The 27548-nt window shown below is 36.6% G+C and overlaps 1 protein-coding gene across 2 annotated transcripts in view; it reads right to left on the reverse strand.

The window, feature by feature from the left end:
• CHIC2 (cysteine rich hydrophobic domain 2) overlaps positions 1-27548 on the reverse strand; it is a 59611-nt gene that overhangs the window by 13415 nt on the left and 18648 nt on the right. For both annotated transcript variants that reach the window (XM_052641828.1, XM_052641827.1), the window contains exons 2-3: positions 16718-16772; positions 16417-16572 (exon numbers count right to left, since the gene is read on the reverse strand). In XM_052641828.1, the coding sequence (XP_052497788.1) occupies positions 16417-16572; positions 16718-16772 (211 nt within the window). The remainder of the gene's footprint in view (positions 1-16416; positions 16573-16717; positions 16773-27548) is intronic.

Here is a 27548-nt window from a genome sequence, read left to right on the forward strand (position 1 = left end):
AAGGAAGAATTACTTCACAACAGGCGGGGGGAAAAATACTGCTGATTGATTATAATGACAATTGGAGAAACAAAGGAATAAGGAATCATATCTGTTGATCCTCACTTTGGATCTGACCCCATGTTAACTGTTTTCCCTGTTATCTCAATCAATCTTCACAATAAACCTAGAAGGCAGCTTGTATAACTTTTATTTTACATATGAAAACTGTCTTAGTGGGGTTAAGAAACTTAAAGCCACACTAGGAAATGGTGGAACTGGGATTTGAAACAGGATTTCAATAATATGCTCTCTCCATTATTCAATGAAGCTACAAATTTGTAAAGAATTTGTAATTTGTTGGATAACACCTCAATGACATGTAAAGTATTTTAAACCACTAACTCAGCTATTGGCCTTGAACAGCCAACTTAATCTAAAACTAAAATTTTCTCCAGCTGAGGTCTAGGAAATACTCATTCTACTCTATTCTTAAGTCTCAATGAGATTTATCTGAAATGTATTTTGTTTTTGTTTATAACTTGCTTTGTGCAACTAAACATGAATTGAGGTATATCATTATTTTATAGATTAAGTACAAAGATTTACAAAAGTTAATGGTTTGCCCAAGGTCACATACCAATAAGGGTAATGATAGGATTCAAACTCAGATTTCCAAACCGACCATGCTTTCTACCTGGGATCAGCAAGCATTAACTACTTTCACTTGCATCTAAATTAAGTGAAATCAATTTTAAATCCTTCCATTCAAGGCACTAACATAAAATGAATACAGTGTCCTTAAAATATGATTTAATTCCAAATATGAAGAAATTTCAAACAAAATGTTAAAAAGCAAGATAATAATAATAATCACACTGTTCTTTCCCTCCCAATATGCAAAGAACAGCACAATTATTCATGTAAAGTCAGGGTAACTAGAGACTTCTATTTCTGGGTAGGATGTGAACACTTAAGCCAACACTTCCACCACAAACTGAAATGGATACATTGAAGAAATAACAAAAACTAAAAAAACACACATTATTTTTAAAACATCAGAACATTCTGGGAAGCAACAAGGCCTGGATAAAATAAAATCCAGAGAAGGAAAGCACCCTTTCTAAATCATTTGATGATTATGTACCAACCATTTTCTTTCTTTGTTGATTAGAGAAATCAGCAGAGGACTAGGTTTGGCACAACCAGTGGCACTCTTACTAAGGAAAGAGGAAATCAAGAGAGCTTTGACAGATTGCACACCCTGGCTCAGTGGACTGGAAATTAGATGTACCCTAAAATGCAAAGCCAGTTTTCCCAAGAGACATTACTGACTTCTGGGGTAGCATAGAAGGGTGGGGGACCAAGACAAACAGGCAGAAAAAGATTACTCATAGTCTCTCAGTACTTAGGAGACAAAATTCTGCTAGAGGGAGGAGGATCTGCCATAAACTCAAAATTGGTATGCTCCTCAAAACACTTGAACATGCATAAAATCTAAACTCAAAATATCCAAAGGATACATACAACTTTCTGAGGAAAGGAGGCAAAGACCTGCTAGGCCTCAATCAAAAGTCTAGAAGGGCCATAACCAAGAAACAGAAAACTAGGTATTGATGATAAATCACTTACCAGTCCAACCTAGCTCAGTCTCTGATTAGATCAAAGTGAATCATTTTTCCTCATCCTATCTGCCTGAATTGATGCTTTTGAACTGTGGTGTTCCAGAAGACTTCTGAGAGACCCTTGGAATGCAAGGAGATCAAATCAGTCAATCCTAAAGGAAATCAGTCCTGAATATTCATTGGAAGGACTGATGCTGAAGCTGAAACTACAATACCTTGGCCACCTGATGTGAAGGACTGACTCATCAGAAAAGACCCTGATGCTAGGAAAGATTGAAGGTAGGAGGAGAAGGGGACGACAGAGGATGAGATAGTTGGATGGCATAAGTGACTCAATACAGCTGAGTTTGAGCAAGTTCTGGGAGTTAGTGATGGACCGGGAAGCCTGGTGTGCTGCAGTACATGGGGTCGCAAAGAGTCAGCACGACTGAGTGACTGAACTGAACTGATCTGCTTGAAAGAGGATAGATGGGACCCTTGGTTTTGAAGATTTCTTCTGGAAGTTCTACTTTACTCTATTTATAATATCTAACATAAAATTAAGAACTTTAAGAGCCAGGAAAATATGACCAATAATCCAAAGAAAAAACACACAGAAACAAATCCAGAGATAATCAAAGTACTGGTGTTAGTTGACAGGAATTTAAATTAACTGTGATTAGTATGTTCAATTATAGTGGGAAATGGACAAAATGGGTGAAAAAATGAAGCATTTCAAAAGAGGACTACACTATAAAAACATCAAATGTACCCTGTAGAACTGAAAAATCGTGTCTGAAATTATGAACCCATTGAGTAGGGTAAGAACAGACTGGACGCTGAGGAAGATGAACAAAGCTTTCTACAAATCACCACATCAATACTATGTCCTAAATATTCAGAGAGAACTGAATGTCGGTGAGCTCTCAGCAAAACACATTTTAAAGAAGTCTAACACTACTGAGCGACTTCACTTTCTCTTTTCACTTTCATGCATCGGAGAAAGAAATGGCAACCCACTCCAGTGTTCTTTCTTCCCTGGAGAATCCCAGGGACGGGGGAGCCTGGTGGGCTGCCGTCAATGGGGTCACACAGAGTCGGACACGACTGAAGTGATTTAGCAGCAGCAGCAGCAGCACATCTTTAAAGTCCCAGTACCATCTCTGTACATTTAAGATTCAAAGTTTGCTTTTTTGGCATTACCCTCCTTTATAATGAAAAATTAGTAACAGGTTTTTATTGTTTAGTCGCTGAATTGTGTCCAGCCCTTTTGCAACCCCATGAACTGTAGCCCATCTGGCTCTTCTTCCATGGGATTTCCCAGGCAAGAATACTGGAGTGGGTTGCCATTTCCTTCTCCAGGGGATCTTCCCAACCTAGGGATTGAACGCACATCTCCTGCACTGGCAGGCAGATTCTTTACCACTGAGCCATCAGGGAAGCCTTAACAAGTTTTTTTAGTTGTTGTTCAGTTGTGTCCAACTCTTTGTGACCCCACGGACTGCAGCATGCCAGGCTTCCCTGTCCTCTACTATCTCCCAGAGTTTGCTCCAATTCATGTCCCCTGAGTTGGTAATGCTATCTAAGCATCTCATCTCTGTTGCCCCCTTCTCCTTTTACCTTCAATCTTTCCCAGCATCAGGGTCTCCCTCCAACTAAAAACAAATAATCAGTGCCATTCACACTAATGGTAGTAATTTAGTTTATGTAAGAATGTTTAGTTTATGTAAGAAGTTTCAAGCCTAAAATATTTTTTAAAATGAAACAGCAATAAATATATTCTTCTGGTCATAAAATTTTTACATGAGATCCCTTTCCCACAGCAACTGAAGTAAGATTTGAAAGAGGTTAAACCTATTTATTTATCATGATAATAAGGGAGGAATTAAAGCAAAAAACTGCAAACGGAAAATCTAGCATTAGAATCAGAAAACCCAACTCTACTACCTTCAGTGAGAGTTCCTGTCCCTCCTACAATGCATTAACTCACTACATGACGTTCTCAATCTAAGAGCAAATATACAAGTTTTAAGAAAGGGTATAATACTAGAAACAATAAAAACTTTATCAGAAATAGTATGTACTTATTTATTAGGGAGCGAGAACCTGATAATTTTTCAAATACAGGGATACCGATTTTTTGTTTTTATAAAAGTAAAACAGAAGCAAAAGCAATGTATCAACTCTCATTTGTCCAACAGGAACTTAGTATAAAATCTGATTAAAATATACTGTTTTCTTGCATCTTTATTTCTTTTATGGCCTCCTTCCATTACTGTGAGTTTGTATTTTCAACTTGTTTAACTATTAGGGAAAAAAATAACGGGAAAGTTAAATCTGCCAAAAAACTGAAGTATTGCAAAAGCTGATATTAAATGCTTGAACATTACTACCATTTATAAATAAACTGGATAAACTTAGGTAAATTATTATACAACACTCTATGGACCTGAATTTCCCATCATGTGAAATAATGATCTTTTAAGTTCCTTTAAAACCTCTAAAATAGCCCTGGCTTCTCGATTAAAACTGAACTATAATAGAGCATAAAAAAATAACTGATTTTGTATCCTTATCAAAGAATGAAAAAAAAAAGTATGAGATCTGGAGCTTTAAGCCTACGGTTCTAACTATGGCCTAACTTTGTAGACAGTGGGATCTCAGTTTGATCTGAGCTTCAGTTTTCTCATCCTTATAATAATAATAATATGAATGTCCACTCTTGGAATTTGGGGAAGACTGAATGACACAGTACAAGTAACTGATTAACTCAATCTCTGGTGTACAGTGAACATTCAATAATTAGTTATTAGATGTTACCACAATATTTACCATATAGGATTATTGTACAGATTAAAATAGAACATATGGGTTTTGAATATATATGTGTATCAGAATATTGTATCAATGCTGTATACCTTAAACTTACATAGTGTTATGTGTCAATTGTACGTGCAAGTGTATGTGTGCTAAGCCGTTTCAACTGTGTCGACTCCTTGCAACCCTATGAATTGTAGCCCACCAGGCTCCTCTGTCTATGGGATTCTCCAGGCAAGAACACTAGAGTGAGTGGGTTGCCACACCCTCCTTCAGGGGATCTTCCCAACCCAGGGATCGAACCCACATCTCCTATGCCTCGTGTGTTGCAGGTGGATTCTTTACAGCTGAGCCACTGGGGAGATAAAGCTGGCGGGGGGAGAATGCATGGGATAGATCTTATGTTAAATGTTCTCATCACACCTATACATACAAAGAAAGAGGGAGGAAAGGAGTGAATTACTAGAGGATGGTTAGGTTTACGGCATCGTTTATAATGATGGTATCACAGGTGCATACTTATTTTGAACATATGAATACCCTAATAATTATGTTGTATTTATAGAAATAAATTGGATAGCATTCTTTTTTTAAAAAAGTTAGCACTGATTTTCCTAAACCTTCAGTCTATAATAATGTCATAAGAATACATTTAGTTTACCATCTCTTATTTACCAGAAACTTCTCAAGATCCCCTCCTTCTCTAAAATTTTGCTATGATGCTTTTAAGTTTGTTTTGCTTTCGTTATCTGCAACATGTTAGAATGATCTTTCTAATTCTTCATCTAAATGTTCACTGCAATTATCATCTTATGATTCAGAGTAAGTGAATACAATTGCTCAAATCCCAAACACAGAATAAATTAGAGTTCTAAAAGTTCTAGGTAACTTTCAATATTGGTGTTATAACTGAGTAAGTAAACTCCAAGTTCCTCACACACACAAATATTTGCAACTTTCTGGTTATGATTCTCCCAGGCTCACTTTCTCTTGAATTTCTTTAAATCCTACAAGGCTGCATTCTCACTTAAAACCCTCGACTCCTGACCTCTCCCATTTGGATTTTCTACTCCTACTATACCCCAACCAAAGTAACTCACTATTATTGAATAACTAAATCTGAAGTTGAGAGAAAAGACATTTAGAAATAAATCTAAGCACATTACAACTCAAAGTAAAAGAAATAAAGTTTGATTAAAAAAAAAAGACTTGTATCTCATCTAAGTTTCAAAACTAAATAGCAATTATCTAAAAAAAAAAAACAAAAAACACCTCAGAGAAGCCAAAAAAGTAAAAGAAAACCTAGGACCAAAAAACTAAAGACAGAAAACAACAAAATTCTGTAAAGCAATTATCCTTCAATTAAAAAAATAAATGTTTTTAAAAATTTAAAAGTAAAGAAAATACTAAAATGTCAATCTTTAGATTGCAAATAAAAATCAATATTGAGAACTTCTTTACTTAGAGCTTGAAAATAAGGATGTTTTTGTTGACTTACACAGCTCAGTTTTCAAAGGATTATAGATTTTCAGGACTGGAGAGTACCTAGAGAGATCAGTCAGCCTTTCCTCTCCTGAGATTAAAAGAAAAATAGAGCAGGGGGTAAAGTGGTGAAACTTCAGGCTCAGAGAGGTTTTAAGTGACTCAAAGTCGCTCAGCTTCAAACAGTGATTTACTATCTTTTGTACTTTATCACACTGCCCCTGCAGGAAAAAATGTCTGTTATTTACTCTAGAAGACAAAACGCTTTCATTTTCTTAGGAATCTTGTTTTAAATAGTGAGGACTATGTCTTCTGAAATGTTAGAATTTCAAAAGCCAAAAGGTACATTCATTCAGTAAACATTTGTTGAACACAAAACAGATGAGAGGCACTGTGAGAGGCACTGGAGATACAGTGGTTAGAAAGACAGACCCTGGGAAGATTAATAATAAAGTGATTTTAATAGCAACAGTCATTAACTAAGCAACTTGCTCTTATTTTTAAAACAATACTACAAGGAAGAGATTAACCTCATCTTAGAGAGGTAAAAACTGAGGTTTAGAGAGTGTGAACTGATCAATGTTCAGAGTAAGTGCCACTTTCCACACCAGTTCTTTCCAGCATCAAACTGCAGGTCCCAGCTACCACATGTTGCAGCCTACTTCCCTATTCCTAAAGAAATGATTCCCTGATGTACATCTAAATACAGAAGAGTATAAAGAGAATGGAAATATACACTATGTACAACAAATTCACATTGAGAACACTTGACAATGGCTGAGCATACATATTAAAAAAGTCCACAAAATCACTAAAGTTGGGATATTATATATGTTCATCATATATATATGTATATATATGCAAAATCTCAAAAGACTGAAACTAATAGTTACTTTAGGATGGAAACCAAAAAACACTGTAACAATGTACAGTAAAATTATGAAACTTTTTCCTCAATAAATGAGCCAGGCTAAAAGCAAAAAAGTCAAAAACAGTTCACGTACTTAGACATCAATTTTCAAAACTATAATACTACAATTAAGGCACAATCAAGAAGAAAATTATAAACAAAAGTATTAACAAAAATAAGCTTTGCAAAGTAAATGTCATAAAATCTATTTAATGAAGCTGAAACATTGTACCTGCTTGTAAGCTCCTCAGACTCACACTAAGAACTACCAAAAGGCTGAGGTTTCCTTTTTATTGTCTTCCAAGCATTTATCACTATTTGTAATTACCTCATTGCCTTTTTGTCTGTTTTTTAAGTCCACAAGAGTAAACACATAACCTCTTAACATCATCTAAAGCAATACCAAGCCCACAGTGTGGCTTTAGAAATAATTAACTGAATTAATGAAAAAGTAACTTCCAGAGAATGGCGTATTAACAGCTTAAAGTGCTTAGTCCCTCAGTTGTGTCTGACTCTTTGAGGACCCATGGACTGCAGTCCCCCAGGCTCCTCCATCCATGGGATTCTCCAGGCAAGAATACTGGAGAGGGTTGCCATTTCCTTCTCCAACAGCTTAAACTAATGTTGGCAGCTAAAATCAGCAATTTCGTTAGACAGATATGTTCATACTCTAAGAGTACCAATGTTATTCAGTAAGTCGTTTTAAACATTTTCTATTAAAATAAATATTACATAATAGAATGTAAAATTCAAATGAGTGTCTGAAATATAACACAAGACTTCAAAAATATTTTGTTGTTGCAGGTGGCTACTTCATATTTCTAAGACATATATTTATTGTCTTTTGTTATTAGAGCTACTTCATGAAAAACATACCAAGTACTTATAAACTTGAACTATTTCTGTGCTCACCTAGCCAGTTCTCCAAACAGACTACATGCTCTTTCAATATAGCATTGATATAAACCTTTCAATCCCAAGCACAGTACTTATTTGTCAAAAATGCTTTTAGGACATTCGGACTTTCATTTTCAGCAAAGATGCAGCAATAGCCACCAGATTTACCCTCTGGCCTGAGACTACCAAAACAAACAAACTAACAAAAACCCAAAAAGCAAGACTATTGATGTCAGAGAGCTTCCAGGCCACAGTAAATGGAAGGACAGCCTAGACAAAGCCTGGCAACTCTGAGTTAAGGAGACAGAGTTGAGAATTTGAGAAACCAAGGCAACTTGAAGCCACAGAACAGAGTACCAAAGAGGAAAGTATTTCAAAGAACTCCAAAGATTTGCATGCAGACAGTCCACACTGAATATTAAGGTGACTGCTGAGCAGCACATGCTGGTAAGGGAATAACCAAGGTAGAGCAAAGAACTACTAGAAAGGATAAGAGGTAAGAATGTCCAAAGATCCAGCACAAAGCCTCTTTCCATTAGCCAGACTAGAGAACATCACAATTAACAAGCTACTGAGTAGAATAACCAGAAAGATATTGCCTTACCAGTGTTTAGCCCTAGATCAAATACTGCTATGGATACTCAGGAAGTTAAGCACCCTCCTAGGTATATACCCAAAAGAACTGGAAAAAAGTATCGAACAAATACATGTACAACCATGTCCACAATAGTAGCACTATTGGGCAGAAAAACCTGAATGTCCATCAATGGATGAATGGATAAACAACTTATGATGGTGTATACATGGGCTTCCTTCCCTGGTAGCTCAGCTGGTAAAGAATCTGCCTGCAATGCAGAGACTTGGGTTTGATCCCTAGGTTGAGAAAATACCCTGGAGGAGGGCAACCCACTCGAGTACTCTTGCCTGGAAAGTCCCATGGACAGAGGAGCCTGGAAGGCGGCAGTCCATGGGGTCGCTGAAAGTCGGACACGACTGAGTGACTTCACTTTCACTTTTCACTTTCATGCATTGGAGAAGGAAATGGCAACCCACTCCAATGTTCTTGTCTGGAGAATCCCAGGGACGGGGGAGCCTGGTGGGCTGCTGTCTGTGGGGTCGCACAGAGTCGGACACAACTGAAGCGACTTAGCAGCAGCAGCAGCATACATGGGCTTCCTTCCCTGGTAGCTCAGCTGGTAAAGAATCTGCCTGCAATGCAGGAGACTTGGGTTCTAACCCTGGGTTGGGAAAATACCCTGGAGGAGGGCATGGCAACCCACTCCAGTATTCTTGCCTGGAGAATCCCCATGGACAGAGAGGCCTGGCAGGCTACAGTCCATGGGGTTGCAAAGAGTCAGACACAACTAAGCGACTAAGCACAGCATGGTGTACATGGTGTATATAAAGGAATATTATTCAATCATAAAAAAGAATGAAGACTTGAGACCTATTACAACACAGAGGAACCTTAAAAACATTACACCAAGTGGAAGAAGCCAGATACAAAGGGTCATATACTGTATAATTTCACTTATATGAAATAACCAGAATAAATAAATCCATAGAGACAGAACACATACTGTCTGTGGACAGTGAGGGTAGCCATACTACAAGGCATGTGAGATCTTAGTTCCCTGATCAGGAACTGAACCCATTTCCCTCCAGTGGAAGCATGAAGCCCTAACCACTGGATACCAGGGAATTACTGTGTTAGCTGGAGGGAAAAGATAATGGGGAGAAAATGCTCAATGGGTAAAGGATTTTACTTTGGAGTGGTGAAAATATTTTGGAACTAGACAGAGGTGACAGTTGCACAACACTGTGAATGTACAAAACGCCACTGAATTATTCACTTTATTCTTTTTTGGGGAGGGGAGGGGGGAGCCACACTACAAGGCATGTGGGATCTTAGTTCCCTGATCAGGAATTGAACCCATTTCCCTGCAGGGGAAGCATGAAGCCCTAACCACTGGACACCAGGGATTACTGGAAGTGCAAAGTCTCAACCATTAGACCATTAGAACAGTCTCTAAACTGTTTACTTTATAATGGTTAATTTTTGTTATGTGAATTTCACTTTGATAAACTATTATTTTAAAAATTTAAGGCTGAAAATAGAAACCAAGAATTGACTGGGAGAAAAGAAAACAAATAGTAAAATGAAAGACTTAAATTTAGCCAAATTGATAATTACAATAAATGCATATGGTGCAAAATTTCTAATTAAAAGACAGAGAGTGTCAGACTGAATAAAAACTGAAAAAAAAAAAGCAAGACTTAACAGTGCCTATAAGAAACAAATTTTAAATAATGGCGCAATTAACTTAAAAGTAAAAGAAGGAAAAAGATATGCCATGCTAACATTAATCAAAAAAAAGATGGAATGACAATACTAAAACTAGAAAAAGGTATATTTCAGAGAAAAAATAAAGAAGGTCAATGTCATAATGATAAAGAGGTCAATTCACGGAGTAGACACAGAAATCTGAAACTTATGTACCTAATTACATGTCAAAATAAATTTTAAAAATGATAAGAAACAGACAAATCTACAGTTACATAATTACAGTCACAGAGTTTAATATCCTTGTCTTGATAACTAATAGTATTAGGCAGAAATTCAGTAAGACTACAGAAGATCTGACATTATTAACCAACTTAATCTAATTGAATTAAAACACACCACGCCACCCAAAGGAAGATGAAAACACATTATTTTCAAGTGCACAAGGATCATTTACCTAGAAAGTTCATATTCTGGGTAATAAAATAAATCCTAAAAAATTTAAAAGGATTCAAAATGTACAAAGTATCTAACCACAATGAAATTAAAAACTGGCAACAGAAAGATCTCTATAAAAGTCCCCCAAGTATCTGGAAGCCAAATAAAATACTTCTAAATAACACATTGGTTGTACAAAAAAACCAAAAGAGAAATATGAAAGTAAAAGAAATTGAATGAAAATTCAAACACAACATACCAAATTTGGGCAATACAGCTAAAGCAGTACTCAGGAAGAAAATTTTTAACATTAAATATCAAAAGGTCTCAAATCAATGACCTCTGATTCCAACTTTAAAAAAACTAGCAAAACAGAGTAAGAAGAAAAAATATTAGAGTGGGACCTATGAGATATTAAACATTAACTTGATATAAACAATAAAATCAAAAGTTGGTCTCTGAAATTAACTAATAAACCACTAGCCAGATTGGTCAGGAAAACGAGAGAACAAGGAATAAATTAACAATTTTAGGAATTAAGCGGTTGTATTATTAGAGATTTTACAAGTAGTAAAAGAATAATGAATATTATGAACTGTAGACAAATCCCTTGAAAAATAGAAAGTATGAGGCTCAATGAAGATAAAGTAGGTAACCTGAAAAGTTCCATATATATTAAATAAACTGAATTTGTAGTTTAAATAATTCCAACAAAGAAAATTACAGGTCCAGAGGGCTTCACTGGTGAATTTTCCTAAAACTTAAGAAAGAAAGAATGCATATTCTGCACAAACTCTTTCAGAAAACTGAAAAGGAGAGAACACTTTACAACTCATTTTGTGAACTATCACTACCCTAATGCCAAAATCAGATATTATGAGAAAAGAAAACTACAGAAAAATATCCCTCATGAACAGAGGACTTCTAAACAAACCTGAAGTCTAAAACTTTAATCAATTCCATTCAATCAATTTAGTTTATTTCTAAACTAAAAATAAAAAACTATATAACCACTCTAAAGAAGCAGAAAAGGTATCAGACAAAATCCAACATCTATTCCTGATGTAAACTCTCCACAAAACAGTAGAATAAAACTTCCTCATATGACAAAGAACATCTACAAAACCCCATAATATGATATGGAATGATAAAAATGTGAATACATTCCCCCTAATATCAGGAGTAAGACAAGGACATCTATTCTCATTACTTTTTTTTTTTTTTTAATTTTTTGGCTCTGCTGGATCTTTGTTGCTTCACGGGGACTTTGCCTAGGTGCGCCAAGTGGGGGCTACTCTTTGTTGTGGTGAGAGGGCTTCTCATTGCAGAGGATTCTCTTATTGAAAAGCACAGGCTCTAGGCATGGGGGCTTCAGTAGTTGCAGCATGTGAGCTCAGTAGCTGCAGCATGTAGGCTCTAGGGCATAGGCTCAGTAGTTGTGGCACACGAGCTTAGCTGCTCCGTGGCATGTAGAATCTTTCCGGACCAGGGATCGAACCTGTGCCCCTGCACTGGCAGGCAGATTCCTATCCACTGTGCCACCAGGGAAGTCGCTGTTCTCATTACTTCAGTCAAAGATTTTCTGGAGATTCTAGTCAGTGCATTTAGAAATAAAGAAATTAAATCCAAACCAAGGAGAAGAAGTAGTGAAAATAAGAGCAAAAAAAAAAAAAAAAAAAGAAGAAAGAAATTAAAAACAGAAAAATAGAAAAAAATCAGGCCTTAAAGGAGTCCATCACTCCTATTCAACATTTTACTGGAAATTCTACCCAATGAAAAAAAGAGAATAAGAAATAAAAGGCATACAGATTAGAAAACAAGAAATAAAACAACATTGTTATCTATGTAGAAAATCCCATCAGTTCAGTTCAGTTCAGTTGCTCAATCATGTCTGACTCTTTTCGACCCCATGAATCGCAGCATGCCAGGCCCCCCTGTCCATCACCAACTTCCGGAGTTCACTCAGACTCGCATCCATAGAGTCAGTGATGCCATCCAGCCATCTCATCCTCTGTCGTCCCCTTCTCCTCCTGCCTCCAATCCCTCCCAGCATCAGAGTCTTCTCCAATGAGTCAACTCTTCGCATGAGGTGGCCAAAGTACTGGAGTTTCAGCTTTAGCATCATTCCTTCCAAAGAAATCCCAGGGTTGATCTCCTTTAGAATGGACTGGTTGGATCTCCTTGTAGTCCAAGGGACTCTCAAGAGTCTTCTCCAACACCACAGCTCAAAAGCATCAATTCTTCGGTGCTCAGCCTTCTTCACAGTCCATCTCTCACATTCATACATGACTACTGGAAAAACCATAGCCTTGACTAGACAGACCTTAGTCAGCAAAGTAATGTCTCTGCTTTTGAATATGCTATCTAGGTTGGTCATAACTTTTCTTCCAAGGAGTAAGCGTCTTTTAATTTCATGGTTGCAATCACCATCTGCAGTGATTTTGGAGCCCCCAAAAATAAAGTCTGACACTGTTTCCACTGTTTCCCCATCTATTTCCCATGGAGTGATGGGACTGGATGCCATGATCTTTGTTTTCTGAATGTTGAGCTTTAAGCCAACTTTTTCACTCTCCTCTTTTACTTTCATCAAGAATCCCATAGAATCTATAAAAAATATTCCTGAAATACAGTAAGGTCATAGGACACAATGCCAATATACAAAAATCAACTGCATTTTTAATGTACTGACAATGAACAGCTGGAAATCAAAATTTTTAAAATACCATTAATAGCATCAAAAACAAAGAAACATATACACATAAAGCTAATAAAATATTATTAGATGCATGATCTGCATTCTACACAAAAAATTAGAAAATACTGATAAAAAGAAATCAAAGATCTAAATAAATGAAGACTAACAAGTCTTCACAATCATAACACATTCATGGTTTTGAAGACTTGTTAAAGATGTCAAATTTCTCCAAATTGATTTATAATTTCAAACCAATCAAACTGTAACTTTTAAAAGATAAGACAGGCTGATTCTAAAATCTGTGTGGAAAATGAAAATAGAATAGCCAAAACAATCTTGAAACAGAGGAATGAAGTTTAGAAGACTTGTCCTACCTGATTTCAACATTTATTGTAAAGCTATAAGGCACTAAACTACACACACACACACACGTTGTTTATAATACTTTATAGTTTTATGGTAGTAGTACAGTACTATAGCGGGGCTTCCCTGGTAGCTCCACGGGAAAGGATCTGCCTGAGAGTACAGGAAACTTGGGTTCAATCCCTGGGTTGGGAAGATAGAGGGAAACAGAAATCCACTCCAGTATTGTTGCCTGGGAAATCCCATGGACAAAGGAGCCTGACGTGCTACAGTCCATGGGGGTGCAAGAGTCAGACATGACTTAGCAACTAAACAACAACTAGCACTATAGCAAATACATATACTATAAAGCTGTAAAGTATTACAAATGAGACCACATGGTATTAAAATCAAGATAGACACATAAAAATCAATAAAGTCCAGAAATAGATCCACATAAATAAGGTTGACTGGCTTTTGACAATATACAATGGCAATTTACAGGAAAAAAAGGATACTTTTTTCAACAAAACATCCTGGAAAACTTGAAGTCATATGTAAAATATGAATTTTGACCTGTTATCTCACACCCACACAAATATGGATTCAAAATGTGTCATAAAATACAGAAAAGATCATAGGAGAAAAATGTGACCCTAATTTAGGCAAAGAATTCTTAGATATGATGACAAACACACAATTTTTAAAAAATTAATATACTGGACTTAATCAAAATAAAAAATTTTTGCTCTGCCAAAGACATAAGAGAATGAAAAAACAATTACAGACTGGAAAAATATATTTGCAAGTTAAATATCTCACAAAGGATGTCCTTCAATTGGCAAATGGATAAACAAATTATATCCATACAAGAGAATGCTTCTCAGATTTCTACGTATCGGTTCTGTTCTATTGATTTCTATGGGTCCATCTTGAGTTTAATATCATGTGGTCTTATTTATATTTTATAGCTTACTTTGTCTTATTTTGTAAGATGAAAAGGGCAAATAAAATGATAAATAAAAGGTTAAAAATCCCAGCTTTAAATCTCACCCCCATCTGACAAAGCATCCCTTTTTTCAGGGCCTCTAACACCCTTCATATATGCAAGAAAGGTCACTCGCTCCAATTATGTAACAGCTTATACCCATGACAGGGAAACAGTTTTTTAACCAGTAATCATCATTTGTTTATGCCTACTGGACAGCAGAGTCCACATAAAATTAAATCATAAACATATATACAAGAAAGACTTCAGAGTTAATAATACAAAGTTGAATGAAATATACTTTCTGAAACTACAGACTGAAATAACCTAAAAAAGTCCATCTACCTTATGTCTCAAATAAGAAAGAATTCAATGAAAGCATCCAAAATATGATCTTGTTACTAAGAATGCATGGAAAAGGGTAGGAAGTTTCTTTTGTTTTCTAAATCCTACACTGTGCGCACATTACAATATCTTGTTTATTCATTAAAAAAATAAAAAAAACTGTTTCAAAGGTTTCTATAGTAATAATACTCTTTAATTCCCTGGGTTAAATAACAGCAACCAACCAATCAAGGAAGTTACAGCCGTCACATAAGCATTGGAAATGCCCAAAGAGTAGGAGGGAATGAGGGGATCTAACTACAAGAGCTACAAACTCAACTGTGGATACAGGAAAAATCAGATTTTTTTCTTTTAATCTATGGTAGGAAGATGATCTGGTGAGTACTATATGGAGGGAAAAAAGAAATATTCTTGGAATATAAAAAATTAAATATTACAATAGCTATTCTATTACAAGGCAGTATCTGCTTCCTATCAATAAAATGCATTAGTTAAAAACCTTTTCCAGTAGAATATACATCTTATTTTTTTAAGACAAAAAAGAACAAATAAAATTTGCTTTTCTATATTTCTTATGATTATTTGATAACAAAATGAAATGTAGCCACACAAAACTATTCGTTCACTTCCAATGTATTTCATTTTTATACATATAATTACCATAATTTTTTAAAGCTTTATAACAAAAAAATGTAACATTCAATCTGTACTAATTTGCCATACCTCTACCCACATTGTGGAAATTTTTTATTATAAGCAGTCAAAATTATTAGTCTTTAGATCATTTGTTCGCCTTCCCTGGTGGCTCAGTCAGTAAAGAATCCATCTGCACTTCAGGAGACCTGGGTTTGATTCCTAGGTCAGGAAGATTCCCTGGAGAAAGAATGGCTACCTGCTCCAGTATTCTTGCCTGGAAAATCCCACAGACAGAGGAGCCTGGAGGGTTACCGCCCATGGGGTCGCAAGAGTCAGACACAACTTAGCAACTAAACCACTACCACCATCAGATCATTTTTTTCAGATTATAAGACTACTATTTCATCACAGGAAACTTGTAAAATAACAGCAACAAAAACTCTTTAAATAAAAAGAGAAAATCAAATTTTCCACAATTTTAATAAATAAAAACAAGCATTGCACCATTTTTCTCTGAGGCACTATCTTATAGATCAGTAATAATGCTATCAATATTTATTAGACTTACTTTGAACTATCAGCTAAAACCTTTACAAACACTATTTCATCCTTACAACAGTCCTATTCAGTAGGGAGGTAAATATTGCCATCTTACAGATATGTCAACTAGAGTTTAAAGAGGTTAGGAAACACATTCTAGGTGGTCACAGAGATAAGTGGCAGACCCTAATACAAATTTTCAATTACCATCATCAATGGATATATAGATAAGGCTGTACTCTATTCTAATGTAATGTCTTATATCATAAAAATTACATGTTATTTTTAGATAGCTATTGAATATAACAGTATATGATCAATCACTTCTCTACTGGATCAAATTATTTTTGTTTATTATTCAGAATAGTGGCTCATTCAATACAAAAAATAAAAACTAGATAGTGCAAGATCTCGCTTGTCTACTTCTAAATTTAAATTAAAATATATAGTTCAACTTACTCTTTTACTGAGGCAAATAACTGGCCACATACTGCAACCTAAAGTGCAGCAGCAACAAAGGCAGCCACAAAGTAGCCAACGTACATTAACAGGAAGATTCTTCTTAAGACAACTGTTAACTCTGTTGATGCTGGCTTTAAATTCTTCAGGAGCTACCTAAAGAAAAATTTTAAGAAATAACAAACAATACTGAAATATTAATGTCAATAAACATGTCTCTCTAACATAAATTTTTTTCTGATTTGTTAGGAAAAGACTATTTTTGAGGTATATAAATAATGTCTAAATAATTGACACTCACTTTTCCAGTTAATGAAGAGGGGAATTCTGATTCAAATTTGTTGCTCAGTCCAAATCTATTTTTTTTAAAAAAAAGAAAAATATGTTATTATATGTCACTGTTACAAAAAATAAACCACTTAACTTAATAAAAGGTCAAGTAAATAAGAGCACAACTTTATAACTTTATACACAGAATAACAATAGAAGCTTAAGACATTATAATTAGCAATTTATGAAATACAAAAAACAATTCTGCAGCTGAATCAAAACTTTTATACAAGAGGTTAAGAATATATATAGACATCACTTTTCTTGGAGTTATCTTTGTGAGCCAAATATTAATGAAACGGAAAACAACACAACTGTCCAATTTTGTCAAAATTACTAAGATTCTTGCAATTAAGTAACAGAAAGCTAAAATTTCTGCTATTAATTACTCTTTAGGTCAAGAGCATTTTGTTAATGCTCAACAAAATAGTTACTTGTCTAAGAATGCAAATAACATTTTCTAAGACCAGCATATCTACTGCTATTATACCTAGAGAATGTTAAAAATATTTGGAACAACATGGCTACTTTAACTTTCAAATACTAAGACATCTGCTATACATATTTCCAAAGAAATGAAACCAAGGTAGTACATTTTAACATCTTTAAGCTTTTAAATGTTTGCACAGATCATGAAGATTGACTGGGCACTTGACTATTTCTTTGCATAAGTTAGCAGGAAAGAAAAAAAACACTCATAGACACATTGGTAACAGCAGATTGCACGGTGGAAATAAAATTGAGGTGTTTATATATGGTAATTTTTTACTGGATTCTGGAGCCAAATCTTTTTTCCAGTTTTATTGAGATTTACTTGGCATATAAAACTGTATTAGTTTAAGATATACAACCAAATGATTTGATACATGCATACACTGTGAAATGATTACCACAGTTAAGTTCACTAGTTCATATCCATCACCTCACGTATTTTTTTCCTCGTGAAGAAAATGCTTAAAATACACTGTCTTAGCAGCCAGTCTTGAATACACAAGACTGCATCTTAAATAGCTGGCACTGATAAGAGGGATCCCCTGGGATATTCTGTATGAAAGAGCTGGCCAAGGTTTCTGACTCAACCATCAGTGAAGCCACAGAGAGAAATTAAGTAGGTAGTCTGTCTTAAGGCTGAAAGGGGTGGTGGAGACTGGCCAGGTATTGTGTGAATGTATGAGTCAGATCCAGCTGACTACTGTCACACTAGAATGCAGGCCTAACGCTGACAGTCTGTATGACTTTCTTCTTCTAGGAGGAGCTAGAAAACCAGACCTCTATGCAAAATTTCCCACCTTTAAAATCGTGTGTAAGTCAATCACAGCACTTCTGGGGGTCAGGCTGTCATTTGCATCATGACCTAGACTTCTCCACAACATCTAGATGGTGGCATCAGAGACCATCCTGTCATCATCTTAAAGTACTTTCAAAAATTATTTAATAGTAGCATTGAAATAACATCAATATGTCTTTATAAACAATGGATACTATTTATGGGAAAAACTACAATACAATTACCTAGGTCCAAGACAAAGTTCTTTTCACACTAAACATAAACCATTACTATTTAATGTAACTCTGGTATGGTGATATTCTCTTTCCAAGACTCTGAGTTAAACCTATTTTTCAATATGGGGGCCTCAGAACAATGTGGTTCTACCTGAGATTGCCCCTATAGATAATTCACCTCCAACTGCAAAGGTCCCAGCACGAGGACAAGGTATACAGTGCTTGCCGACAGTTCTGAGGTCTCTAGATAATGGACTTCCTTTTCATCTATTTCTCTTAGAGAAGATATAATTCAACAAATATTTACTGAGTATTGGCTTCTAAATTATACATTTCCATCTCTTGTGTCATCTCCTTTTGTCTGATGACTTTCTCCTTCAATCAATAGGTTTCATTTCAATCACGTTTATTATTGCAATTAACCATCTCCTTCCAACTGGTTTTGAAATTTTTTTAGAAAAGCAACAACCAGATACCTCCAAGTCTCCTAAAGATAAGTGTCTTCCCCTACCATCTTCAGCCATTAATATTTAATATATTTAAATATTTAAAACAGATTATTTTATCAAATACCAATAGTTTGCTAGGTAATATGCTATGTTGGAGGGAGCAGTCCAGCATGAGTATAAACATCAATTTCCTTTCTTTCCCAAGACTGGATATCCCCTACAATAGGGCTGAGTGGCTGGGTGTTGATGCTTTATCCAGGGAGCACTACCAACTAATTGCCCTGCTGTTCCTGTAAGTCAAGGTTCCTTTTAAGTCAAGCTAGTAGTTATTCTTCTGAGTAAGAACTAGCAGTTACACAGACTTTCCTTAGGCACTCCCCTCTTCAGTCATACTTTTTATGTGTCTTAAGAACAGATAATAACCCTTCTTCTTTCTTCATCTGGCCCCTAAAAGAATGACGTGTTCACAATAGATGGGACTGCTTAGCTCTGCCACCAGCCTTTAACTTGGTGCCAATGATTTTTCCTCACTTGTGGTTTCCCACCTTCTGAACAAGAATACCTATAAAGAGTGTCAAAAAGATACTACTGTTGAAGAGCTTGGAGCCTCCCCAGCCCACAGGAGTGAATCCCAACAGCAATTTGCTTTCCTTTTAAAAGTCTTTAAAAGACATTTAGATTTGAATCAAGTACTTCGTGATTACAGGCAGATGGAGCCACGATGACCAGGCACCCTTTCCATTTGTACTCTGCTATATTTAAACATCTGGTGTCAGGACGTCTTTGCTCTCTCTTAAAACCTTGAGGACTTCACTGAACTTAAGTTTATGCAATTTATATTTATCACTATTTTGGATTATACATTAGAACTGAAACCCCTAAAACATTCAAAATATTTTTTCATAAATGAGTCCACTGTATGCTAATGAAAATGTTTTTATGACATATTTTTCAAAGCTAAAAACGTTAATTTAGTGAGATCTTCACACATCTCTTTAATGTCCAACGATGGGAGACAGATGAATTTTTACCTCTCTTTCTGCATTCAGTCAGTAGTGACACGCTTTTTTGTGTGTGTGAGTGCTCAGTCATGTCTGACTCTGCAACCCCATGGACAGCAGCCCGCCAGGCTCTTCTGTCAACAAAAATTGTCCAGGCAAGAATACTGAAGGGGGTTGCTATTTCCTACTGCAAGGGATCTTCCCAACTGAGAGATGGAACTCATGTCTCCTGCATTGGCAGATGGATTCTTTACCACTTGAGCCAGCAGGTAATCCCCCATGCTCTTTTGGTTAATGTTTATTAAGAAAATTGAGTTTCACCAGATATGTAGTTGAAAAATTGTGTATACTCTTTGCTATTATAACAACACTTGATAAGTGGTAGCTTATTAAGAATTTTTTGCAAGGTGGAAAAAAATTTTATCAATGAACTTTTAATACTTTGTTAAATTAAAATCCACTGTATATCTTTTTTTTAACTAGCTTTTTTTTTTCTTTACCCATACCTGATTCTATAAGTTCATATATCTCTACCTTGGAAAACACTGGTAGATTGAGTGATACGGATTTCCAAATGTTGATACATGTCATTGTGTGATATCAGAATCATCACACTATTAACTACCAATCTCATCAAAAGTTTTGGGACGTTGTCAAGCTCACAGTGGCAGATATGTTTTCTAAAAATTCTAATTTTCATCTGAAAGCTGGAATTATTCACAACAAATGCTATCAGCTGTTCTACCTGAAGTGTCTTGCTTTACTTTAGAAAAGAGGCTGAATAACCAGCAGTATATAAATAAAAGAAAAGAAAATGGTTGCTTTAATTTAAGCTACCATTAACACCTTAAAAACTAACTTCAAAACATATTACTTTAATAGATGACTTTTTCCCTAGCTTTGAATGTTGCTGTTGGAGACAAGCAGTAGCTGTGGATTTTAACAAGTGTCCTTCGTAGCCATAAGCAATAAAAGAAGAAGGAAAAATGCAGGAAAAAAAAAAAAGCTGGAAAAGGTAAGTACAAGGAAAGAGAGAAGAAACAAAGAAGAAAGTGAAGACTGACAAAGTGTTACCAAAAACTCTTAATTACTATTCAATACTTACTACCTATCAGTCCACTAGATGTTTGAAAGAAAATGTAGACATGTGCTACATCTAGGTGGTGAGGAATTCCAGTTGAGCTATTTCAAATCCTTAAAAATGATATTGTTAAAGTGCTGCACTCAATATTCCAGCAAAATTGGAAAGCTCAGCAGTAGCCACAGGACTGGAAAAGGTCAGTTTTCATTCCAATCCCAAAGAATGGCAATGCCAAAGAATGTTCAAACTACTGCACAATTGTACTCATCTCACATGCAAGCAACATAATGCTCAAAATCCTCCAAGCCAGGCTTCAACAACAGTACGTGAACCATGAACTTCCAGATGTTCAAGGTGGATTTAGAAAAGACAGAGGAATCAGAAATCAAATTACCAATATCCACTGGATCATTGAAAAAGTAAGAGAGTTCCAGAAAAGCATCTATTTCTGCTTTATTAACTATGCCAAAGCCTTTGACTGTGTGGATCACAACAAACGGTGGAAAATTCTTCAAGAGATGGGACTACCCAGACCACCTGACCTGCGTCCTGAGAAATGTGTATGCAGGTCAGGAAGCAACAGTTAGAACTGACATGGAACAATAGACTGGTTCAAAATTGGGAAAGGAGTACGTCAAGGCTGTATATTGTCACCCTGCTTGTTTAACTTATATGCAGAGTACATCATGCGAAATGCTGGGCTGGATGAAGCACAAGCTGGAATCAAGATTGCCAGGAGAAATATCAATAACCTCAGATATTCAGATGACAACACCCTTATAGCAGAAAGTGAAGAAGAACTAAAGAGCCTCTTGATGAAAGTGAAAGAGGAGAGTGAAAAAGTTGCCTTAAAATTCAACATTCAGAAAACTAAGATCATGGCATCCAGTTCCATCACTTCATAGCAAACAGATGGGGAAACAATGGAAACAGTGACAGACTTTATTTTCTTGGGCTCCAAAATCACTGCAGATGGCAACTGCAGCCGTGAAATTAAGACACTTGCTCCTGGAAGAAAAGCTGTGACCAACCTAGACAGCATATTAAAAAGCAGAGACATTACTTTGTCAACAAAGGTCCATCTAGTCAAAGCTATGGGTTTTCCAGTAGTCATGTAGGGATGTGAGAGTTGGAGTTTAAAGAAAGCTGAGCATCGAAGAATTGATGCTTTTGAACTGTGGTGTTGGAGAAGACTCTTGAGAGTCCCTTGGACTGCAAGGAGATCCAACCAGTCCATCCTAAAGGAGATCAGTCCTGAATATTCATTGGAAGGACTGGTTCTGAAGCTGAAACTCCAATACTTTGGCTACCTGATACGAAGAACTGACTCACTGGAAAAGATCCTGTTGCTGGGAAAGATTGAAGGCAGGAGGAGAAGGGGAGAACAGGGGATGAGATGGCTGGACAGCATCACTGACTCAATGGACATGAGTTTGAGTAAGCTCTGGGAGTTGGTGATGGACAGGAAAACCTGGTGTGTTGCAGTCCATAAGGTCGCAAAGAGTCGGACATGACTAAGCGACTGAACTGAGTTGAGCTACATCTACGTCTATTCCTATTACCTGAAACATTTTGTCCTGAATCACTGTTAAAATAAGCACTGCTTTAGAAGTGATAAAAGATTTAAACTGTTTTCAAAGAATGGCAAAAAGAGAAAACACATCAAACTTAGCCTATATTACTCTTACATATTACAAGTTTACAATCTACTAGAACTTGAAGAAAAAGAATTCATTCAAATCAAACTATTCAGCACCTTCTATGTAACATTTCATGATCACAAAGTCCTACAAAGGAAGGCTTGCATAGCTTTTAGAAATTTTTTAAGGAAGAAAGCATTTATGAGGCCAATTTTTAGCTTTTGCATGTGTGTGGGGGTGGGGGATGGGGTGGATTTTAGTTCTCCGACCAGTACTGAACCTGGGCCCGTGCCAGTGAAACTGCAGAGTTCTAACCACTGGACTGCCAGGAAATTCCTCCAATTCTTACTTTTATATAAATTAAGATAATTTTGAAAGTTCTTAGAAGTTCTTATAATATATCTGGTGAAGTTCTGCAAAGGGGCTGAAACTTTACACCTAAGTCTAAATGGAATCTTGAAATAGGATTCTTTTACTCATACCCGACCTACTTTCGTGTCACTGTTGCCTCATTCCTAATCTACAGCCAAAACTCAGAGTAAGCGACTCTAATCTGCTACCCTGCACTCTCATCTTCATCCAATTCAGAACCTCTTTTCATGATAGATCCTACCCTTTTCAAACGTCTTTTAATATTTAACTTTGGAACCTCTAATTATTGATCTGCTACTTGGATACCTTAAATACGTATATTTTCTGCTATGAAATGACAATCTCTCCTTAGAAATTCTCAACTAGAGCTCATTCTCTGGAGTCCATCTTCCAGACTCCATCTTCCATGTTCTCATAATACTTGACTATATTCTCTCTTGCATGGCCAATTATCATGTCTCATTATAATAATTTCATAAGCCTAATTCCCTACCTTGATAATCAGTGAGATGGTTATAGGTAGGCATGATATCTTAACTGCCTTTATATTCTAAATGTCTGGCCCAATGCCTGATAAATATTCAAAATATTTGCTAAATAAATAAATTTCCAAGCCAGAAAAGTGGTCTACATTTCACTAACTCCTCACTGCAAACTTCCACTCCACTGTTCTCTCTCCTGATGCACATGACTCTCACATTGTTCCAAGCCTCATCATTTTCAGTATTCCAGGTCACTCCCTCTGTGTTGAGGATCCCCAAGATCATCCTCCAGTTTGATGATTCACTAGGAAGACTCAAGGGACTCAACATATTGTTGTACTCAGAGCTAAATTTACTACAGCAGAAGGGTACAAAGCAAAATCAGCAAAGGGAAGAGGGATATGGGGTGAAGTCTAGAGGAAACCAGAAACAACCCTGCAAGAATCTCTTCTCAATGAATAATACAGGATGTGCTTAGTTCCTCCAAGAACTAGTTTTCACAACATATATATAATGTTGTCTACCAGGAAAGCTCGTTAGAGAGTCAGTACCAAAGCTTCTACCAGGGACTAGTCACATAGGCCCCCTCGACTTAGTATGTACCAAAATTCCAGACACCCAGAAGGAAAGCAGACGTTCAGTATAAACCACATTATCTGTACAAACAGTTTAGGCACAGTGAGCCATTCTTATCAATTCTGGGCATACTGGGAACACTTCCAAAGTACAAGTTCTCAGACACCAACCAAAACCAACACAGCAAACAAGGCTTTTTAAGGATAGCAGTCTCAAATCTGCTATGTTCTTTTCTGCACAACTTCACACTCTCTAAGGATACAGACATTAAGGATACAGACATTTATGTCACAGTTTTTTCTTTCTACAACTCCTGTCTTTATCCCAAATAATTCAATATTCAGCACCAAAATCTAACTATTAACTGAGCTTATCTATTCTGAGGAAATTCACTTCTATTTAAATCAGCAACCAACATCAACACTTAGAATTATATCCTGAAATTCAGAACTGTAAATTTCTCCTCTTATCATTAAACCATCACTCATTTCTTCCACTTTTATTAAATTTGTTTCCTCGTGTCTGGTTGTAACCCACTCTTCCTTACTACTCCTCCTAGCTTTTCCATTCTAAATCTGCTCCCTATGATTCTACTTTCTCTTTACGTGCCAGAACACAGTCAATCATTTAACCATACTCAAAAAGAACCCTTTATTTTCTGCACCTCTAGAGGGTCTTTCGTCAATCCAATCGAAATGTTTACATTCTTCCCTTCAATTTCCACTGCCTGGAGCTACATTAGGGAAAAAAAAAAAAACCATAAATTACATCTAACTTAAGTTAGATTAATGCAGTAACAATCTTAAATCATTCATAATCAGCTTCCTTTTCCATACTTCACAACTGCTCCTCTGTATGCTCAGCCTTATCCTCACAACCCACTTTTTTTCTTTTTGCAGATAACCATAGTTCCTTAACTCCAACCAAAGAGAAAAAGACCAATGAAATAAAAAGCTGCTTTGCCTTCTCTCCCTTTCATGTTTAGATTTACCTATTCCCTGGGTAAAGTCTCTGACTACAATGCGGGAGACCCGGGTTCAATCCCTGGGTTGGGAAGCTCTCCTGGAGAAGGAAATGGCAACCCACTCCAATATTCTTGCCTGGAAAGTCCAATGGATGGTGGAACCTGGTAGGCTACAGTCCATGGGGTCGCAAAGAGTCAGACATGACTAAGCAACGTCACTTCACTTCAGTAATTTTATCATCTTTCTCAATGGAGGCAAGGTAATCATTTAGTACGGTGCATCTCGTTCAGTCTCCTCTGCAATCTACTCATTTCTCCCTCTTTTGGGGCTCCTTACACGAAGCTTACAAAATTGCCTAAGTCTACTCAGCCTGAGAGTCTAAACTTCTATTTTCCTCTCCCTCAACGTATGATGGCATCCATCTCTTTACCTTCATCACCCAGTGTCTTGAAAAAGTCTTCCACATTCATCTCTTTATCTCACCTCCTATTCATTACTCAAACCACTACAATCCAGGATGTAATCCAAATTTCTCTACTGATAAGATTGCTCTTAATGGAATAGTTGAAAACACTCTTTTCCTTGAGTCCTACTTACAGAGCATGTTTTCTCCTAGCAAAGAACTTGATTACCAGAGTAGGGAATGTCTTATTTGGTATCAGTTCAGTTCAGTCGCTCAGTTCTGTCCGACTCTTTGCAACCCCATGAACTGTAGCACGCCAGGCCTCCCTGTCCATCACCAACTCCTGGAGTTCACTCAGACTCACGTCCATCAAGTCAGTGATGCCAGCCAGCCATCTCATCCTCGGTTGTCCCCTTCTCCTCCTGCCCCCAATCCCTCCCAGCATCAGAGTCTTTTCCAATGAGTCAACTCTTCGCATGAGGTGGCCAAAGTACTGGAGTTGCAGCTTTAGCATCATTCTTTCCACAGAACACACAGGACCGATCTCCTTTAGAATGGACGGTTGGATCTCCTTGCAGTCCAAGGGACTCTCAAGAGTCTTCTCCAACACCACAGTTCAAAAGCATCGATTCTTTGGTGCTCAGCCTTCTTCACAGTCCAACTTGCACATCCATACATGACCACTGGAAAAACCATAGCCTTGACTAGACAGACCTTTGTTGGCAAAGTAACGTCTCTGCTTTTGAATATGCTATCTAGGTTGGTCATAACTTTCCTGCCAAGGAGTAAGCGTCTTTTAATTTCATGGCTGCAATCACCATCTGCAGTAATTTTGGAACCCCCCAAAAATAAAGTCTGACACTGTTTCCCTGTCTATTTCCCATGAAGTGATGGGACTGGATGCCATGATCTTCGTTTTCTGAATGTTGAGCTTTAAGCCAACTTTTTCACTCTCCTCTTTCACTTTCAAGAGGCTTTTTAGTTCCTCTTCACTTTCTGCCGTAAGAGTGGTGTCATCTGTATATCTGAGGTTATTGATATTTCTCCCAGCAATCTTGATTCCAGCTTGTGCTTCTTCCAGCCCAGCGTTTCTCATGATGTACTCTGCATATAAGTTAAACAAGCAGGGTGACAATATACAGCCTTGACATACTCCTTTTCCTATTTGGAACCAGTCTGTTGTTCCATGTCCAGTTCTAACTGTTGCTTTCTGACCTGAATATAGGTTTCTCAAGAGGCAGGTCAGGTAGTCTGGTATTCCCATCTCTTTCAGAATGTTCCACAGTTTATTGTGATCCACACAGTCAAAGGCTCTGGCATAGTCAAGAAGGCAGAAAGAGATGATTTTCTGGAACTCTCTTCCTTTTCCATGATCCAGCGGATGTTGGCAATTTGATCTGTGGTTCCTCTGCCTTTTCTAAAACCAGCTTGAACATCTGGAAGTTCATGGCTCACATATTGCTGAAGCCTGGCTTGGATAATTTGGAGCATTACTTTACTACCGTGTGAGATGAGTCCAATTGTGCGGTAGTTTGAGCATTCTTTGGCATTGCTTTTCTTTGGGATTGGAATGAAAACTGACCTTTTCTAGTCCTGTGGCCACTGCTGAGTTTTCCAAATTTGCTGGCATATTGAGTGCAGCACTTTCACAGCATCATCTTTCAGTATTTGAAATAGCTCACCTGGAATTCCATCACCTCCACTAGCTTTGTTCATAGTGATGCTTTCTAAGGGCCACTTTACTTACAGCAAATACTTTCTTTGCTATGTCTTTTATTTCTGCCAAAGCTTTGCTTTTTAAATCTATTCTACACCAACCAAAGCAATATTGTCAGATAAAGTTTTAATGAAACCATCCTTTTTTATTAAATGGACAAGAAAAGCCACATACTTCATGTTTGCTAACTACAGAATACCATCTTTAATGATTTTGATGTGACGTAAGTTGCTTAGTTTTGATACTACCTTAGCTCTAGTTCAGCAGGAGGGTTGGGGGAGAGGGGCTGGTTTTTTCACTTTAAGTTTGGCAGGAGGTAAGGTTTGTTAGCAATGAAAGTGACATATGTTTCAATTTAAATTGACAGCATTAGAAATTACTCCTTTTATCCATTATGTTCCTTAAGTTTGAGGTTTTTAAATATAATAATCTACTTTATTCTAAGTCAAAGTATAATTGGCCATGGACAGTAATAAAAAGGTCAAATTTCTTAAAATAATAATTCAATATGCTTGAAAGAAGAATAATGGATAGGAAGCTGAATTCAACCTAATAACCTAACATTTTATTAATCCAAAAAACTGGAAGCAGCACTTAATAATTTTAAGATATA

The sequence above is a fragment of the Budorcas taxicolor genome, chromosome 6 (genome assembly GCF_023091745.1).
Source record: "Budorcas taxicolor isolate Tak-1 chromosome 6, Takin1.1, whole genome shotgun sequence".
Taxonomy (NCBI): Eukaryota; Metazoa; Chordata; class Mammalia; order Artiodactyla; family Bovidae; genus Budorcas; species Budorcas taxicolor.